Source organism: Pinus tabuliformis, chromosome 7, assembly GCF_031772625.1.
Source record: "Pinus tabuliformis cultivar Carrire ecotype Pingquan chromosome 7, CPIR1, whole genome shotgun sequence".
NCBI classification, from domain to species: Eukaryota; Viridiplantae; Streptophyta; class Pinopsida; order Pinales; family Pinaceae; genus Pinus; species Pinus tabuliformis.
Genome location: NC_142293.1, coordinates 1,973,005,315 through 1,973,023,515, shown reverse-complemented (window position 1 = coordinate 1,973,023,515; position 18,201 = coordinate 1,973,005,315). Strand labels below are relative to the sequence as shown.

Here is an 18,201-nt window from a genome sequence, read left to right as displayed (position 1 = left end):
AAATTCTTTAAGTACGCAGCGGAGAAATCTTCAATCTGATATGTGTTTGTTCCCATTTGAATCTCCATTTTCCATATACCTAGCTGGATTGAGAGCCCTTTCTTTGATAGGTCGTCAACACAAGTATTAAAGATTATGTCCACATGGTTGATAGAATAATCCTTTTTTTGTTCCATAATACATTTATCCTATTCATCCACCCTGTTAACATGGAGTTCTTTATAGATAATTTCCCTGTGACATGCTCAATCATGATTTTAGAGTCACCGTAGATCTGAAGATTCTGAATATTAAGGAAGGTGCTTAATTTAGAGTCACCGAAGATTTTGAATATTAAGGAAGGTGCTTAAATGTAGGAGACTAGCAAGAGCCATAGCTTCAGCCTTGTTGTTTGTACCTTTACCTCCGTTCCAATAAATGGAAAAATGTTGGTCTTCATTCATTGATATGAGAAAGCCGCAAACACATATTCCATGTTGTGCTGCCCCATCAAAGAAAGATCTCGGAAAGCTCCTTTGGACCCTCCTCTGAACCTTGGAATTCTTGTTTTTATATGGAATCATCTTAGTTGGAAGAGAGTTATGAAGAGAAATTATCTTCTCAAACACAGTTTTTTTATCTTCCCTCCCATCTTCGAATAATAACTTATTCTTCCACTTCCAAACAGACCAAAGGAGAAGTTGAGGAATGGATCTAAATGTAGATTTTTGAGTGCTCCACCAAATCAGTGCGTCTTGCATGGATGAGTGAAACACCAAACTGAAACCAAAGTAGGTTGCAAGATCCTTCCATAACTGTAGAGTAAAACTGTAGTTTAGGAACATGTGACAGTTGTTTTCTCCCTCCTCTTTGCACATTAGGCATATAGCAGGTCCTGTCCAATTTCTTTTTTGAAGATTCTCTCGAGTAAGGTTTTTATTGTGAAAAACTAACCAAGAGAAATGTATCATTTTATAGGGAGCCCCAATTTTCTACAGAGGCATATGAAAAATATTCAGAAAAGAGAAAGGGATTCCTTTAGCTAAAATGACTAAAAAGACTTATTAAAAAATTGACCTAGTTAATAATGATTTCGACTGTCAACTGTAATCGCTGAGCATTGTTGAACACAATTGAAAAAGATTGAGGAAGCTTGAAATTCAATATAATTAACCAAAGTTAAACTACAGCTAATGTGATTGAAACTAATGATTAAATTTTGAATTTGTCATGTGCGTCGAAACTAATGGGATTGAATTTGTCGAGTGATTGAAATTAATGACTAAGTTTTGAATTTCTCATTTGTGTCGAAATTAATGGGATTAAATTTGTAGTTTCGTACATTGCAATCCTATTTTTCTTCATCAAAATGCAACATTAATTTTTATTGTTACATTGTAATCAACATAATGGTAACATCAACTTTTATTCATATCACCGATCCAGACATAGCTGCAGTATTAATGGTTGATTTTCGAGATTTTCTTATTTTCCATTTCGAGGCCGGCTTGACCTGGAAACTGTCGGCCCGAAGTTTTCCCTTTTATATTATTAACGAGAAAACACGGTCTTTTCGTAGAAAAGTAGGGGTCTTGAAGCTGCTAAGGTTCCTTCCCCTTTCATATAATTAACATGAAAACACGGCTTTTTCGAATGAGAATTCTGACCTGAGTGTACTGGAAAGTGGGGTCTTGAAAAAGTGTCTTTACGCAGCAAAGTATGGCCTTGAAGCAATTTGGTTCCTTCCCTTTTCACATCAATGACGGGAAAACGCGAATACGCGGTCTTTTCGCAGAATTTTCTCGCGAGTGAAGGGTCCAATTGTAGACTTTCCTCCCAACCTCAACAGCAACAGCAAGTAGCCACAATTCTGTCAACGAATCACTTAGTAGCGCCAATAATATAGCGGCCGGCCAACGAATAAATTCGGTCCCACTGATTAGACCCTTAATCGCGCATTCTACGCCAAGGAGACGACCCGTAAAGGCAACCTCCTTTGCAAAATTAATAAGTTAGTGCTATAACTCAACTCTGCAACTCAGACTTCCACTCATCAAATTACAAAAGATTGTGAAGCCCTGCTCTGCTACGGCAATGAAGATGAAAATATTAATTCGCTGCATGTTACTTCTCGTCACTGTATGGACATGTCTGCATACTCATATGGCAAATGACGTTTGGGATTTTTGTGGAAATACCAAATATATAAGCGGTAGCGATTTCCAGCGTAATCTAAACCAGCTTTTGGAATCATTGGCGGGGAACGTTTCTACCAACGGATTCAATACTAGTGTTGCGGGGAAAGCCAGCAATAGTACTGTTTATGGGTTTGTCCAATGCAGAGGAGATTTGAATTCCTCCGATTGCAAAGGGCGGGCATCTACTGCGAAAAAAAAGCTTCTGAAGGACTGCCACAGCACTTCTGGATTCATTCATGTATATGGCTGTTTCTTACGTTACGACGATCATAATTTTTTTGACGAATATAACGAGAATAGCGAGTTTGTGAAAAATTGCAACCGCGTTATAAGCGATCAGCCAGAACAGTTCGAACAGTTCGGAAATACTACGGAGGAATTGCTCTCAAAAGCTATCAAAAAGGCTGTGCATAGTCCCAAACTTTTTGCGACCGATAAATTCCAAACTGTTTATCCGAATGCCACAGAAATCTACGGCTCAGCCCAGTGTTGGGGAGATATTTCCCAGACAAACTGCCGGTCTTGCTTAGCTGCAGGTCTGTCGAATATATCGGGTCCCGGTCGGTTCGGTATAAGCAACGCAGGCTGCCCAACTGGAGCTATTGGAGCATGCTACCTAAGTAGCAACTGTATTTTGCATTTCGAGACTCGGGGCTTTTTCCATGCTTCCATCATCCCGCCGCTGCCCGCGCCAGCTCTCTCGCCGCGGTCACAACTACCGGGTGAAGATCCGTGGTACCCGGTATTTTGTGAATTATAGTTTAGAAGATGAAAACGGATATCGTGATTTTCTTCATTTTGTGGAATAAAAGATAGCCAACTGACTAACGTTTCATGTGTAAATTTACAGGACACGAAAGATGTAAGGTAGTTGAAATAAGTCTGGGTGTACTAGCGGCCACGCTTGGATCAATTGCAGCCATAAGCCTTTGGAAATGGATTTCTTTGTCTCGTCGAAAATCTTGGGAGCACACTTCTCGAACCAGAGGTTGCTAAATGACGAGTGTTCACATCATTAACTTGTGTCTTGTGAACTTTCATCTATTTCTTTACAGTAAAATAAATGGATGCCCTGTAAATGTTTTCGCAGGTGCAGGAGGAGAAATTAACTTATCGTCTGCTATAACGAATCCAGAACTTGTATTCAAGTACAACATTCTGAGAGAGGCTGCGTCCAATTTTAGAGAAGAAAACAAACTTGGCGAGGGAGGTTTTGGAACCGTATTTAAAGTGAGCGCTTGTTGTTATCATTGATTTCAGAATCGAATTACTGCTAACACTTCCATGAATACTTAATACAAATCATCTTAAGTTGATTAATATGTTGCAGGGGGTTCTACCTGATGCAAGGGAGGTTGCAATTAAACGGCTGAATATAGATTCAAGGCAAGGAGACGCTGAATTTCTGAATGAAGCAAATCTGTTCAGCCGTGTTCAGCACAGGAATCTAGTGAAATTGCTTGGTTGCTGCGTTGAAAGTTCGGAAAGGCTACTAGTGTATGAATACCACCAGAACAGTAGTCTCGACAAGATCATATTCGGTAACTTCTGGCTCTTTAACTATTCAATCGCTGGAACCACTCAATCAAATGTAGGTTGCTAATGTTTTTATTTCCTGTGATGCAATAATTGCAGATACAACAAAGCGCCATTTACTTCAATGGAGAGATAGGTTTGAAATCATAGTTGGGACTGCACGTGGGCTGGCCTATCTTCACGAGGAATCTGAGATTCGGATCATCCACAGAGATATTAAAGCCAGCAATATTTTACTAGATAATAAACACAAACCCAAAATAGCAGACTTTGGGTTAGCCAAACTCTTTGGAGAAGATCTGAGCCACGTTAGCACTAGAGTTGCAGGAACTTTGTAAGAATTCTCTCTACAGTTCAATCTCTTGATGTTCCCAGCTTTATTTATTAAATTGCAGTATATGGACCAAATACAATTCACATATCTGACAAAGGATCATATAATTTTAAGAGGGTTAAGATATGTTGATTTCATTGTAGATGACATTGTGCAGAGGTTACATGGCACCTGAGTACGCGTTACGTGGACAGCTAACAGAGAAAGCAGATGTATTCAGCTTTGGAGTACTTCTACTTGAGATTATCAGTGGAAGAAAGAATCAGAATTTGTCTCAACGCATGGAGTTTCTCCACGAAGCAGTATGGCCCATGTTGATTTTAAATTATAAATTTTCTGAAACGTCCGTAGAATTGTGATTCTTGGTCACTAATGTTTTCTTATCTGTGGATATTGATCAATTATCAGACATGGAGACTGTACAAGGAAGAGAGAGCATTAGAAGTTATGGATCCCACATTGGAGGGCAGTTATTCGTCGGAGGAAGCGAATCGGGTTATTAAAATTGGTCTTCTATGCACTCAAGCAACTGCAGCGTTGCGGCCTTCAATGTCCCGCGTGGTGTCGATGCTGACCAATGAAGGAGAACATCTTTCTTCGCCTACAAGGCCCGCTTTCATAGATCTGGATATTGTGGCAGCACCTCACCAGATTCAACGTCCTAGAGTTATTGGTGCTCACAAAACATCAAGCATTGCAGCAGCTTTTACAATGGCTTCCGATATCCATTCTGGAGGTGTGGATCCTTCATCAGGCGCCCTGGAGCCGAGGTGAAAATCAGCTCATGTGAAGAGGTGAAAATCAGCCAATGCCTCTTCGCATTATTTTCTCAGTTTAATGCCACCAAATATAGTAATGGGTGGTTCTAAAGTTGCCCTTATGCTCGATAGAAGTGTTAGGGTGTACCAAAGCAATGAGTGGATAGGCCACCCCTTGTTAGGTACAGATAGGACAAATGGGTTTATCTATTTTCTACCAAAAATTTGAATTTGGGAGTGAGGCATTTGTTGGAGTCGGAAGAAGAGTTATTGTGTACTAAACTGATGAGTGTATAACCCACTGCTCCAAAGGTGGGTAACCAACAATTAAAAAATAGGTTTATATATTTCCCAGCGAAAATAGCTTATGATGGAGTAATTTTTGGAAGTGTAGTTTTTGCTGGGGTGATTCTTACTTGTGATATGCAAAATAGGAAAGTTTGGGATCAAAATTTAGTTGAGAAGATTATTATATAATTGGTTGAATTAACCAAAGTCATTATGATCATCTATAGTTACAGATGCGACCATTTACATTTTAAATTTAACACAATAGATTGTATAATATAATAATTTTTGATCCCTGGATTTCTTTTTGATCCCTGTATTTTTGCTTCATATTTTTTCATATCTATGTGCATGTGTTTATTATAGACTATTAAAGCCAACAATTAGTAAAACTTCCAGTATTCTGTCATATCCACATAGGTATGTGATCTGTCTGCATGCGTAAGTGTATCTTACGTTTGCTGCTGACTGGTGAAGAGAATGTTGTGATATGAGAAGACATTGAGATATACAATTTTCAGTGTTGAAGAAGAGAGGGTATGCACAATGTGAAAGCAGAGAAAGGAATCTCATAAACATGCAATTACGAGTAGTAGTTTGGTTGAATTGAACATCGGAGAACAGTAGTATATCCATCCATCTCGGATTTGGTTTACTTGTAATCATTATTGGCAATTCATATTGTGTTGAAGCTGCACATTTCACTGATCGAGTAGTGCTTTGAAGAGGATATGTTTACTGGGATCGAAAAGGTTTGGTTTAAGGCTAGAAATTTGATTTCAAGATTAAATTTGGGTAATTATTGGAATCTCAGAAGATATAGAAATTAATTCAACAAATGTATTATATGTACACATTGTACATCATTAATTGAGATAATCATTAATATATAATTTATTTAATTTCCAGTATAATTGTTTTATAATGATGTCAAAGTCAAAGTTGTTTTGTTGATTGAATTGGGCAAGGCCTAACCAGCTTGCTATAGGGCATTAAATACCCGGGGATATGCAAGCTGGTTAACACGGCGAATTTCGATATTAAATAATATTTAAACTTCTGTGTGTTATCGGGCTTACCAGGCTACATATCCCCAGGCATTTAATGCCCTATGGCAGGGTGGTTAGGCGCAATTGAGCGCCATCCAATACATTGTGCGCTCCTCTATGTGTTTTGCGCTCATTTCTTTGACGTGCCATGGACGGTTTAAGGAGATTTTGCGTTGTCACGGCATGTGTTCTTTTCTGGTAAGTTGATTCAAGCTTGTATGTCATCCCATATTGGTGTGACCGCTGGCTTGCTCAGTCCGCAGAGCAGAAGTGGAAATTTTTCTGATCACAATGTTAGCTGATCCGTTTTGTGCTTAATGGTCTGATCATTTACTTGGTGGAGAACCATTTTTTTGTGTTTATCCAACCGTTAATCGTATCATTGAAAACAGGCAGACAAAATATTTGTTTGCAGAGAAAATGCGTATCAGATTGAAGAGATGATGATGTCTAGCACTGCGTTGTTACGTGAGGAAGTTTAAACTTATACAAAAAAAAAAAAAATTATAAACGAAGAACAAACTTGCAGGTAAGAAGATTAGTTGATGATAATTGGTTGTTTGCAGAAACGATAATTGTGGAGAAGGGAGGACATGTTGACTTGATTTTGAAATGAATCTCGTACACAGTATGTACTATACACCATAGTTATCAAATTTGAATTAGATTGGATACTGAAAACAATTCTGTTGTATAAAATTTAATACTTAAGAAATTCCAAAGTATACATCTTACAAATATTTAAACATTTTTTTTTTAATTTAAAAAGTATACATCTTACAAATATTTAAACATTTTTTTTTTTAATTTAATTTTTAACCAAAAAAAATTAAATGAACCAGGGATCACCATGCCCAGATCGGATTAGCTTGTGTTCTATGCTCACTATGTGAATACTAAGCTTTCATGCACCCTTAAATTCTCTTTACAACACCTGTGGATTCAACGTGCGTGCCTTCTTTTTTATTCTTTTGACTTACAGAACTACGTAGCAGCGGCGCCTACTTAGAGGGTGTCGGAAACAAATGATCGAGCAGACCCGAATAATAGACCCTAGCACCTTTGGAACAGAGCGGGTCCTTGCTGTTGTCGTATCCATGTAGAGCTTAAGCCCTGGTGCGAGCACGTAAATTTGGGTGTTACATGTGACAGAGTTGTCGCTTTGTTGTAGTGTTGCGGCCAGCGAAAAGCGAACAACCTGGCCATGGCTGTTATTGTGGACCCAATTAAGGAAGACCCGCCGAACATGATTGGGAATTGACCCGGACATCCATCAAAAATAAATGTATGGTTGAAATCCTTTACCACTACTACATCCATATATGAAGAGTTATTAATGGTTGGGAGTTTGTTGACTGTAAAATTTTGCGTTGGAGTGATTTCCTTATTTTAGAGTTATTAGTAGTGATATGAATATAGTATTGATTGATTAAGTGTGCAAAACATTAATTAATGAACAACGAAATATAATTATATCTTTTTGGTGCCGAGAGAATGTATTACTAATTTGATTGTGTGAATTTATTATTTGTTGATGGATTTTGTTGTGCCTCAGGCTTCAAGAGCATCAACGATAGGTTTTGTTATGAAATCCATGTGTTTAGTTGCATAGTTGACTGTCGGATACAATCCAGTATTGGGATTGTTTTTTGAGAGATCAAGAATCGTCAATTATACAGATTTAATCAAAGATGGTTAGACGTGATTATGTCTTAAATGAGTTGAATGGTGTTAGAGCCTAGATTTGCCTCAGGCTGAAAAGACAAGGTTCTAGGTCCACATCAAACCACGCTCATCATCGTAGCTAGCCCTACGAGGACATGAGAGGGCTCTCTCCGGGTCAATCTCAGCAAAATATAATCAATGGGGCTGGAGATGACTGAAATACAAACTAATTTTAGGCTAAGTATGAAGTGCAAGGATTTGATTTGATTTGTGGGGGTTTTTTTGTTGGAAAAAGGGAAAGGCAAATTTGGGTCTGGGGATGAGGCCTAGTTTTTGCAGAGTTCTGATTGGGGCAAGGAAGGCAATCGCTTTGATGCTTTGGATTGAATGAATGGATGGATCAAACCGGTGAGGAGCTAAAGAGGGCAAGAGGGTCTCAAGAGTCATCCTCAAACAGATGAAAACATTTAGAATTAAGCAAAATTTCAAGGCAGGGCATAGTAGTCTAATGAATTCTACCTTAATCACTCATTTGTTTAATTGCAGAAAGAAAATAGAAGGGAAAATTATACACATAAACATCAGTGAACTTAAAAATACATATAGAAAAACACCATCAAAACATAGAGCCACATGGATCCCAACAAGTGCTGCAAAACCCTGGTCTTTCCTTTGCCAAAATTGCAGAAATGAAATGTACAATAGAGTGCCAAGCAATCCTAAGTATCCAACCCTGAAAATGACTGAGAAATTACATAATATAGACAAGCCTAACTCCTTCCCATGCCTCTAGGGGTCAAGCTCATCATTCTAGGAGCTGTTTGAACCAATTCTAAACAAGGAACTGAAATCTAGGGAGTCAAACAACTTACCCCTATATGCTAGGACACTGATTCATTCATTTAATTTTCACTTTTTAGTGAATGAATCCTCTAGAACAAGTAAAAATGTGCCAATATTACATCATGGTTATCAAATTACATCATGCAAGATCAAGAGTAACAAAAAAAGCAAAACTGGCCAAAACTAGGCGAATTTCTGAGCTGAACAGTGAAAAATGGGCAACAATCCTCTATGCGTCGCGCCACTTTGGAGCTGATTTTGAGGCCCTTTCCGAAGTCCAAATTGAGCCCAAGTGTGCTTGTTGGAAATCCCTGTCTGTCTACTTTCCAACCCAAGTGGAATTTTTGAATTTGGATATCATTTGCCCCTCTAAAACTTCAATCTCCCAAGACTGCTCCCTGTGTGTCAAAATAGGGGCAGTGAGGTCATTTTTTTGAGTTTTTTTGACCTTTTGAGGGCTCAAAATATGCCCAAATTTCTTGGCTATGCACAAGCAACCATAATTTTTTATGCCAAATCCAAAAATGTAAATTTTTTGTAATTTTGAGCTCCCTAGCAAAAGCGAGCGCCATGTGGTGCGACGCATAGGGACGAAAACCCTGTGTTAAAAATTTCTGTGCGTAACACCTTTTTGCAGACCAGTTTTGAGGACCTTCCTAGTGTCCAAATTGGACTCATGATAGTCGTTGGAAATCTTAGTGAGTCTACTTTCCAACCCAACTTGAATTTTTCAATTTGGAGTTCATTTTCCCTGTCAATATTCAAATCTCCCAAGACTGGTCAAAATGTGCCAAATGAGGCTGCCTAAAGGCAGAGTGCTATTGTAGTCAACTTTTGAAGGTCTCCCTCAACTCCAAATTGATCTCATGATAGCTCATTGGAAAGCTCTTTGTTCCTAGTTATCATTTGACTCATCAAGCAAGTCATTTTGCCAACCAAGCTAGGAGAAAACTTGATTTTTCCAAGGTCACTTCAGAGGTGCGTCAATTCTCCCGAGGCAACTGTATTTTTGACATTTCTCCTAAACCATGACACCTATGTAAAACGTGAAGGAGGTTTTTCTTCCTTGGCCTATTTTGGACAAAAAATGTTCTCAGTTTTCCAAAATTCATCTTTTCTTTTTCAAAAACATCATTTGAGTAAAACCTACCCCGATGTGTGGAACAGGGGATTTGTCAAAATGAAGTGAAATGAAGGGGATAAAGAGCTCCTAAATTCTTGAGAAAATTTTGGGAAGTAGGGAGAGATGCTAGGAAGTAGGAGAAAATGGAATTTCAAATATTGAGTCAAGGGAAGGGGTCCAAAAGGGCAAAACAGAGGTCTAGCCTAGAAAATTACCAAGTTGTAGCAAGAAACTAGGGTTTGTACGAAAATGAGGAATTTGGGGGATCTCAGTGACAGGAAGTGTTTAATAAGGTACATTAAGGATAGGGGAAGGTGTATGAACATCAGGATACAAGTTTTGTTGATGGTTTTACCATCCAAGAGAAAATACCTTCAAAACCCTAGGAGAGGGAAATGAACTTTACCTAGGCACAATTGAAGCATGAACAAGGCATAAAATGACCCAGTGAAACTTGGCATGATGATGACAACCCTCTGAATGATGGTACATTCTGCCTAATGGTGACATGAAGCTCTTGGGACAGCCATTAGGGTTTGGGAATTTTAAGCATGAGATTGGGGTTTGGTGCATTTGGGATTTTGGGAAAGGGAACTTGGGATTAGGGGTATGTGACTTTGGGGAATAAGGAGAGCAAGGAAAATATGCAATAAGGGAGTGATGAGCAAAACAACCAAATACAAAACCCTAGTAGCAATCTCCTTTGCAAATTTTGAAGAGATAGGGTTTGCTTTCCTTAACCATTTCACCATTCATAAAACACCATCAACAACCATCGATCTTGGATGAAAAACCATGATGGAGGCTCTACCTACTTGCCAAAAGTCAAATCCATGTGATTTTGAGTGATTTGAGGCAAGTTCTAGCAGTTTCGGGCTCTCTAGCTGTATGCACCGCGCATCCAGTCCAATGTGCCACGCCCCACCTATGCGTTGTGCCTGTGCAATTTTGAACTAAAAGTTGAGCCCAGTGCGTCGTGTCGATTGTATGCGCTGCGCCAGTCAGCCAATGCGCCGTGCACCTGTTTTTGACCGATTTATCCCAATTTCTCTTGCTTACCTCCAAACGCAACTTTGCTTTGCTTCCAAGAGTGCAAATGAACTTTGCAATTTTGAAGAAATGACTTATAAACTAGGAGCTTTTAAGTTTTGGCTCATAAAACCCACTTTCATAATATTTGCAAATGACTTTATCTTTACACTCTGTTTTGCTTCCTTTATGAGTTTTTGAGTTGAATGATGAAACTCTTGTCTTTTTGTGCAGGGATAGCTATCATTGGATTCAACAAAGGAGACCAGGGCTGCGCTTGAAGAATTTCACAACTGAAGGAGCTTTGAGAATTACATATTTATTACAAAGATAAAATGGACGATTTTTCTTCAAAACAGAGTTTTGAAGAAAAATCATGATCATATTGACGATGAAATTAATATCATGAAATCTTATTTCGAACCTCCCTCATGTGCCTGCCGGTAATTATTGGACACATTGAAGCATTTATTGACAAAACCCTAATGAAATCCTAGACCTACTGACTAAAATGAGTCTTTTCTGACCACAAGACCAAACAAGACTGTACATGACTTTAAAATTGACTATGGTGAGCAGACATGGACTAGCAGGTACATGACATGAGGGATATGAGTGAAGAAACCCTTTGTCAGATAATCTATGCTCCTAATGGAATGCAGATGAGTGAACTGGGTGAGACACCTAAAATGAAATGCAAAAAGAGAAATTTTTATCTCTGACAGAGGGCTGAAGAGACCAACTCTAACAAATGGGAAGCTCGAATATTGTGGTTGTGAAAATAACATTGTCCAGAAACTTCAAAGGGGGGATAGGTGTTGAGGAAGACCAGTGAGACGGATGAGACATGTGAATTGAAATTTGTCAATTTTGTAATAATCCGTGTAATGATGTAAATGTAAGCATTAAAGGGGGGACTTGGAGATAATGCTTACATTAGTAAATAGGTAATATTACGTTGTTTGAGTTTTGTTGAGAGATTTTCTCAACAACATTCTCCTTTTTTGGAATTTTTTGGATCTCATGAGCACTATTTATGTGGTTTGTATTTAGGGTTTGTGAATGAATATACGAATTGTTTGTGTGCACCATTTCTGCTATACCAATTTCTATAATGAAAGTCACAGTTTCCGGAGTATACATGTAACCTCGGAAATTACATGGCATATTTTGTTGGAAAATATATTTATAAAACCATGTAAGTATCATATTATTTAGAGTATACATTTAATCTAGGAAATTACATCGCGTAATTTGGTGGAAAATATATTTATAAAGCCATGTACGTATCATGTGCCTAGACATCCCTAGTTTGGACTACTATGATCATGCTCACAATGCTTTCCAATTCGACACATCACCTTGAAGCACGAAAGTCTATGTTTGTATAGCTTTCTTGGGAATTTTCAAGTAGCAAAAAAGGTTGGGACCTTCCTTTTCTTTAATTTGTACTTGGAAATTGTTGGGTCAGTGTACTATAGCATACACAAGAAAGCATTGAAGAAATTCACCTTCTATTTTCAGCTTCCCTTGTTCATTAACATAAGATCATAAGTTATACTCTGCTTGAAGAAATTCACTCTTACCATTCCATTTTCAGCTTCTTCACAATGAAGGTTAAGGTTTTCAAGCACTTTTCACAAGGGTTGTGTTTCAAATAATGGAATGTCTTTGTATTAGGTGTGCTTTGTACGAGGAGCTTATGTTACACCAAAATCAACAAGACTTGCATGTGGTCTTATCCCCTTTAAGACACATGTCAATATCGATTACCTCCTTACCCATTAGTTCTTTTGCGTCTTCCTACAAATTCAAGCATTGTACAGTGAGGACGGTTCTCTGGCTTATGCAAGTCTGCAAGCTATGCATAGTTGGTTACCCATTGGTCTGGGATTTCGCTGCAAAATTGTCACAGTCCCCTTCACATTTGACTGCAATTTACACCCACCGCACATGTAAACTGACAAAATCTTTTTATCTAATCATTAATTGAACGATGAAATGAAATTCGAAAGAAAAATTATACATATGTTATTGGAACATGATCAAAAAATAAGAATTTTCTTATATGCCAGAGTTGCAACTTAACCAACTTTTAAATCGATGACAACCAGAATGTTTTCTTAATGGGTGTATAACATAGTTACCAAGTTTGGTCGTATTGGACAAAGAAATACGATAATTCCCCAATACAGTTCAGTTTGATTAATAATTTGGGTAATTCGAATTCGATACAGTGAGTCAAATCTATCCACTGGCTCCCATGCGATGCCACCTCCAACATTCGTTATCCAGTGTGCTTCTTGCCATAGTGAAGGTCTGTTCAGGCCACAGTGAAGGCTTGGAATAAAAGTATAGTCAATAGGCAGAGATAAGAAGGTGATTTAGTAGATGAGATGATAAGTTTGTGGAAGTTTCGCAGATCATATGGGATCTCAACCATTAAAAGATCACCCCAAATAAATGAACTAGACACTCCTCATGCCCAACCTTAGCACCTCACTCTTCTACAAAGAGACCGACCTTTTGGAGTCCCTTCATTTTGATGAGCTCTTCTGCCTCCATTGTTTCAATTCTCTTTGGAACAGCTTCGTTCTCATAAGCAACATTAATTTGGGTAATTTTCCCGATGTTTTGGTTTTGGCTAAGGGGAATGGCGATGGTGGACGTAGAAAAGGAATATGTCACAACTGGAAGAACGTGGCGCGCCTAAGATCAGTCAACATACCGTTATGAAGTTGGAGGTAGGCACCCTTTTCTTTGGCACGATCATTGCCCTTTCCGCGATTATGCCAAAGTCATTGAATGTCTGGTTCTTGTCCATAATTTGTCTACCGAAGTGTCCATAGTTGTATTCAAGCTCAAGAGATTGAGCTCTCCTACTGTAATTTATTATAACAACATATGAATGAGGCCATTCATGTGTCAACCCAAATATGTGGCGTTTCATATGAGAATTGAGAAATACTGGATGATCCATTCAAAGAAGCTTGAGATGAGGTCCAAAGCTACAAATGGAAAGGACTTGAGAATTTGTAGTAGTAAGAATGAAATTATGAAGAGGGTCGCTAACTGACGGAGAGAAAAACTAAGAGAAAGGGTATTTAATGGAGAACTGAACAAACTCCACACCGCTTTCATAAAAATCATACAATAACTAGACCCATGGGTTCACTGATCTAATTTGATTCTACCATGTCAACGACCATCCAATGGGTCAGGCTGGTTTACTTCAATCACGAAGACTTATCCCACTGTCTATAAGCTTTTATAAATTCTATTTATATAAAACACTTAATAAAAATAATAATTTCTATATTGAAAAATTCATAAAATGGTAAATTTGACATATTGTAGTTGTAAATGAGTGGGTGTTGTAGTTTCTTTTTTAAATGGTAACTTTTTTATTGGGAAAATTATAAAATGGAAAATTGTAATATAAAAATAATATATAAAAAAACCATAATTCTTATTAAGCCAGTGATCACCAGGGAGACACCCTTCACCATACCCAACAACAATACCAACTCTAGGGATATCTTGAAGAATTGAGTGAAGGAGCCAGCCAAATTCAGGATGACACCCAATTAGGTTTACAAGACGAAGATACTGCGGAAGGCGTATCAGTACTTGGTCATCTTTGCATGTCTCTTGTATGGCCAAGAGAGCACGGAGACCTTCCCACAGAGTTGGGTGATCATGTTGGACCAACTAGCCAGTGAAGGCAAAGCATGCAACTGGTCCGACATGTTGGATCACAGGTTGAAGGAACAAGTAGCAGGAGCTCGGCAGTCGCCCAAAGGTCAGCAAGCAGAAATCTACATCAGTTCCCAAAGGTCAACAAGTAGAAATCTGCAATTTGTGCCCAACAGTAGTTTCCGAACTTGAAGTTGGCATGGACATCAGTGGAAACCTATGTGAACACTTATTGTAAACTGTTTTAAGAATACAACTTTTGAGGGGTCATCACACAGTTGTCAAACCATTTTGTCACCCCGATGTACAAGATGATAATTGAGCAGGATCCACTTTGCATGTTGAAGGCAGCAATGGAGGCACTGATCAACATAGTGGCTTGGTATGCCTCACCTCTTGGCACCTTCATATGGATGTACAGTGTAGAGAAACCTCCACATGTTTTGTTGAAGTTTTCCATGGACAAGCTCGTCATGCAAGAGGTGTCATACCACATCTCGGTCGGACTGTCAGCTAGGCTGCACTGGAAGAAGAAGGCACCTTGGCCTAGTCTTCCATTGTGGATCGAGTTCTACAAGATACGAAATATCAAGGATGTGGATGCCGAGACAAAATAGTTCAAGAAATTTACTTTCGGGACCCGAAGCTTCATTCCAGATGACCTGCATTATTATGTGAAGGATCACTGCGTGAGAGTATAGTTTCCGGGGATCCACGAGGAGTGTCATTGGTATGAGGAAGACCCTTGTAGATATTGTCATAGCTTCTCTAGGCCCAATGAATCAGTCGGCATCATTGTGGAATGGTTAGCGAAGTAGCGTGAAGCAACATTTAGGAGGGCACCAACAGCAACAACAGTAGAGGTAAACATACCGACGCACGAAAAAGGCAAGAGAAAGATTGTCGATTACACAAAGGTAGAAGAAAGATGCAAGTTTAGACCAGAACCACTTGTGCATAAAGAAGCTTTGTCAATAGAGGCAAAGAGGCAACAATGCGATAAGAGTATCGGGCACAGGCAGAGAGAAAAACAGAGGATGGAGGAAATAGTGAAGGAGTTGCATGAGTTGAAGGAGAAACTCCACAAGGAACAAGAGTTGCGCAAACATGAGAAGGAAGCGCATCAAGGATAGATACGTCAGGGGGCACAACATGCACAGATAGATGAAACTACGCCTGTACAGGTGGTAGACTCATCCCAGCAGCTGGCACAAAGCAGACAGGGTGAGCAGCCGCAGGAGCAGTAATTCACTCAAGAGATTGAATGGGTACTTGAGCAAATGGATATGGATATGGAGCAGCTAGAGTTGCAAAAAATTGACCTCATGCCTTACCACCAAGAGGTTGACCAACTAGATTCACCGAATCTGGAAGCAGAGCAAATCCTTAGCAACCAAGGGGACGCTGAGATCCTTGGAGACAATCCAGAAGAAGAGATGCACAACATATCATTCGACGAGTAGAATCATAGAGTTGTGAAATCACGTAGAGTGTCGATTTCTAATGTCCACACATCTCCTGTGTAGTTTGAGGAATGAATGATCATATCTGACTATGCAAGCATCCGACAACATTGGCCGATGCTACTAGAGCATATGTCGAAGCCACTAGCTCGATTGTTCGCTTCTTGATAGCAAAGAACGAGTGAATGAGGAAGGAGTTATAGGCGGCCAAGCAGGGAGGAGAATTGGTTACAACATTCGCTTGAGCAGAGTTGAAGAAGGTAATACTAGATGAAGTATTGTCCCTTGAGATAGTCATGCAAGCATTGTATTCCAGATTTGGTACCATGTCTAAGGAAGTTGTCCATCTCAATGGTTGGCAACATCGATGTGCTAGAGAACACGTATATTTTCTAACGTGCATATTGTTGTTGACCACATGCAAACATGGACAATGAGATATAACGGAACCCTATTACAATTGCCCAAGATGATGAAGCCCAAAGCGATTGAGTTGAAGGCATGTATCTGGAGTCAGATATGGAATTATGAAGAACTCCCACAACTCATCACTAGTTTGAAGGCTTCCCATGCATGGGTGTTCCGAAGCATGGATGTCGTTGTGTGCGCACATGTGATCCCATCTATTGGGACACTCAATTAGGCAAAGATAAAGGCACAAGTCCGACTGGAGCTAGACTCGTACTTTGATGAGTTGATGCACATAGCCACCAGCGCAGACTTCACGATCAGTGCAGACACTATGCTTCAGTATGTCGTTGGTCCAGCCACACTCAAGACAATGATGCACATGTTATCAGATGAGTTGGAGAGAGGAGCCAAAGCAATGTACCTAGATTCAATAGAGGCAAGAGTTCATTTCCAGAAAGATGTCACCACAGAGTACACGGACTACGAAGATTGGCATCAGTTTGCCACCATAAACCATCATGAGGATGTCGAAGATTTGGTCTTCCCACAGTTGTTCGATTCATAGTGATGTCTTGTATGGATTACTCAAGCTTATTTTTTCTCACATGTGCAGATTACATGTAACATCTTGTCAAGTGGAAGTTCGAGTGTCGATCGCTGACCATAACAGTCATAGAGTAGTTGAAGAGTCATGAGGGTAGATGAACAGTCACAAAGGGGAATGTCAAGGGTCACCCCACCCTTTGCTATATATAGTACCTCATAACTCATTGTAAGGGCTTTTGGTCAACCAAGATTCCGATAGGAGTACCTTAGAGAAAGCTTGGAGAGTATTGTAACGAGCCTTGGCTTCTCCATAGTGCAAAGCTGGTACATTTCTGTTGGTAGATTGAAATGCCCCATTTTTATCCCCTTCCTATCAGAAAACCACAATCCTTAACCTCTGTTTTTCTACATAAACCTCCTCATTCCTGCACTAGTCCAAGAATACTATCTATTCCTACAGAAACTTCATATTTCATGTTTAAGGTTTATCAGGTGCTTAATTAATCATTTTAAATAGATTTCGTGCCTTTAATATTTCTTGTAACTTATATTTACTTTCCTAAAAGTATGTGATAAGATAAAGTATTAATCGTTATGCTAGCTTGATCTAGTGCAGGAAGATTCTTGCACCGCCAACAACTATCTGTTATGTGATCTCTGTAACAGTTCGATCACTTCACGTAGGCATCTTGGTCCACGTCATCTAGTTCAGATGTGGTCATCCGGAGTTGAACACAAAATGAAGGGCAATCAGGGATATGACCGAGGATCAAGTTTACAGCCACGAATAGTTCACAACTTATTATAGCCACCGACTTAATTTTGTAATTTTGTTTGTTATTTCGTTTCATCCGAGAGGCTTGATTTGGAACGACTGTAGTTTTTGGTTACAGCCACAGGTCGAAGGGTTGTATAAAATGTAGACTTCAGATAAAACTAAGCTAGCAAGAAGTGACTGTAACATTCTGCTATCGGGACTAGTGGTCAGTTATGGTAGTACTGTATGATTGGAAATTTCACTTCTTAATATAACAAAGCCATCGCGTTTCATGCATATGTTGTTATTGTATCTCAACTATCTTGGTTACTCTAGTGATATATGTATTGTTTTCTCACGCATGAATGTATGGACTCTTTCTATATAAGTATGTATGAATCTTACTGAGATGTGTTGTTAGTTTAACCATCACCTTGGATTGTTAGCTAACTTTCTTTCTAGTTTGTGATGCATTTTTGCTCGTATGTTCCCTTCCAAGCCGCGTGATTTCACAGGTTTCCAAGGG

General features: G+C 39.1%; 1 protein-coding gene across 1 annotated transcript; it reads left to right on the top strand.

The window, feature by feature from the left end:
* The first annotated feature begins 2,142 nt into the window (after nt 1-2,142).
* Nucleotides 2,143-5,034, top strand: LOC149256376 (cysteine-rich receptor-like protein kinase 1). Its single transcript, XM_089455348.1, has 7 exons — nt 2,143-2,919; nt 3,028-3,044; nt 3,233-3,407; nt 3,508-3,718; nt 3,813-4,047; nt 4,205-4,349; nt 4,456-5,034. Exons 1-7 carry the CDS (start codon nt 2,143-2,145, stop codon nt 4,819-4,821), a joined length of 1,926 nt encoding a protein of 641 aa, XP_089311474.1. The 3' UTR covers nt 4,822-5,034.
* Nucleotides 5,035-18,201: the final 13,167 nt, after the last annotated feature.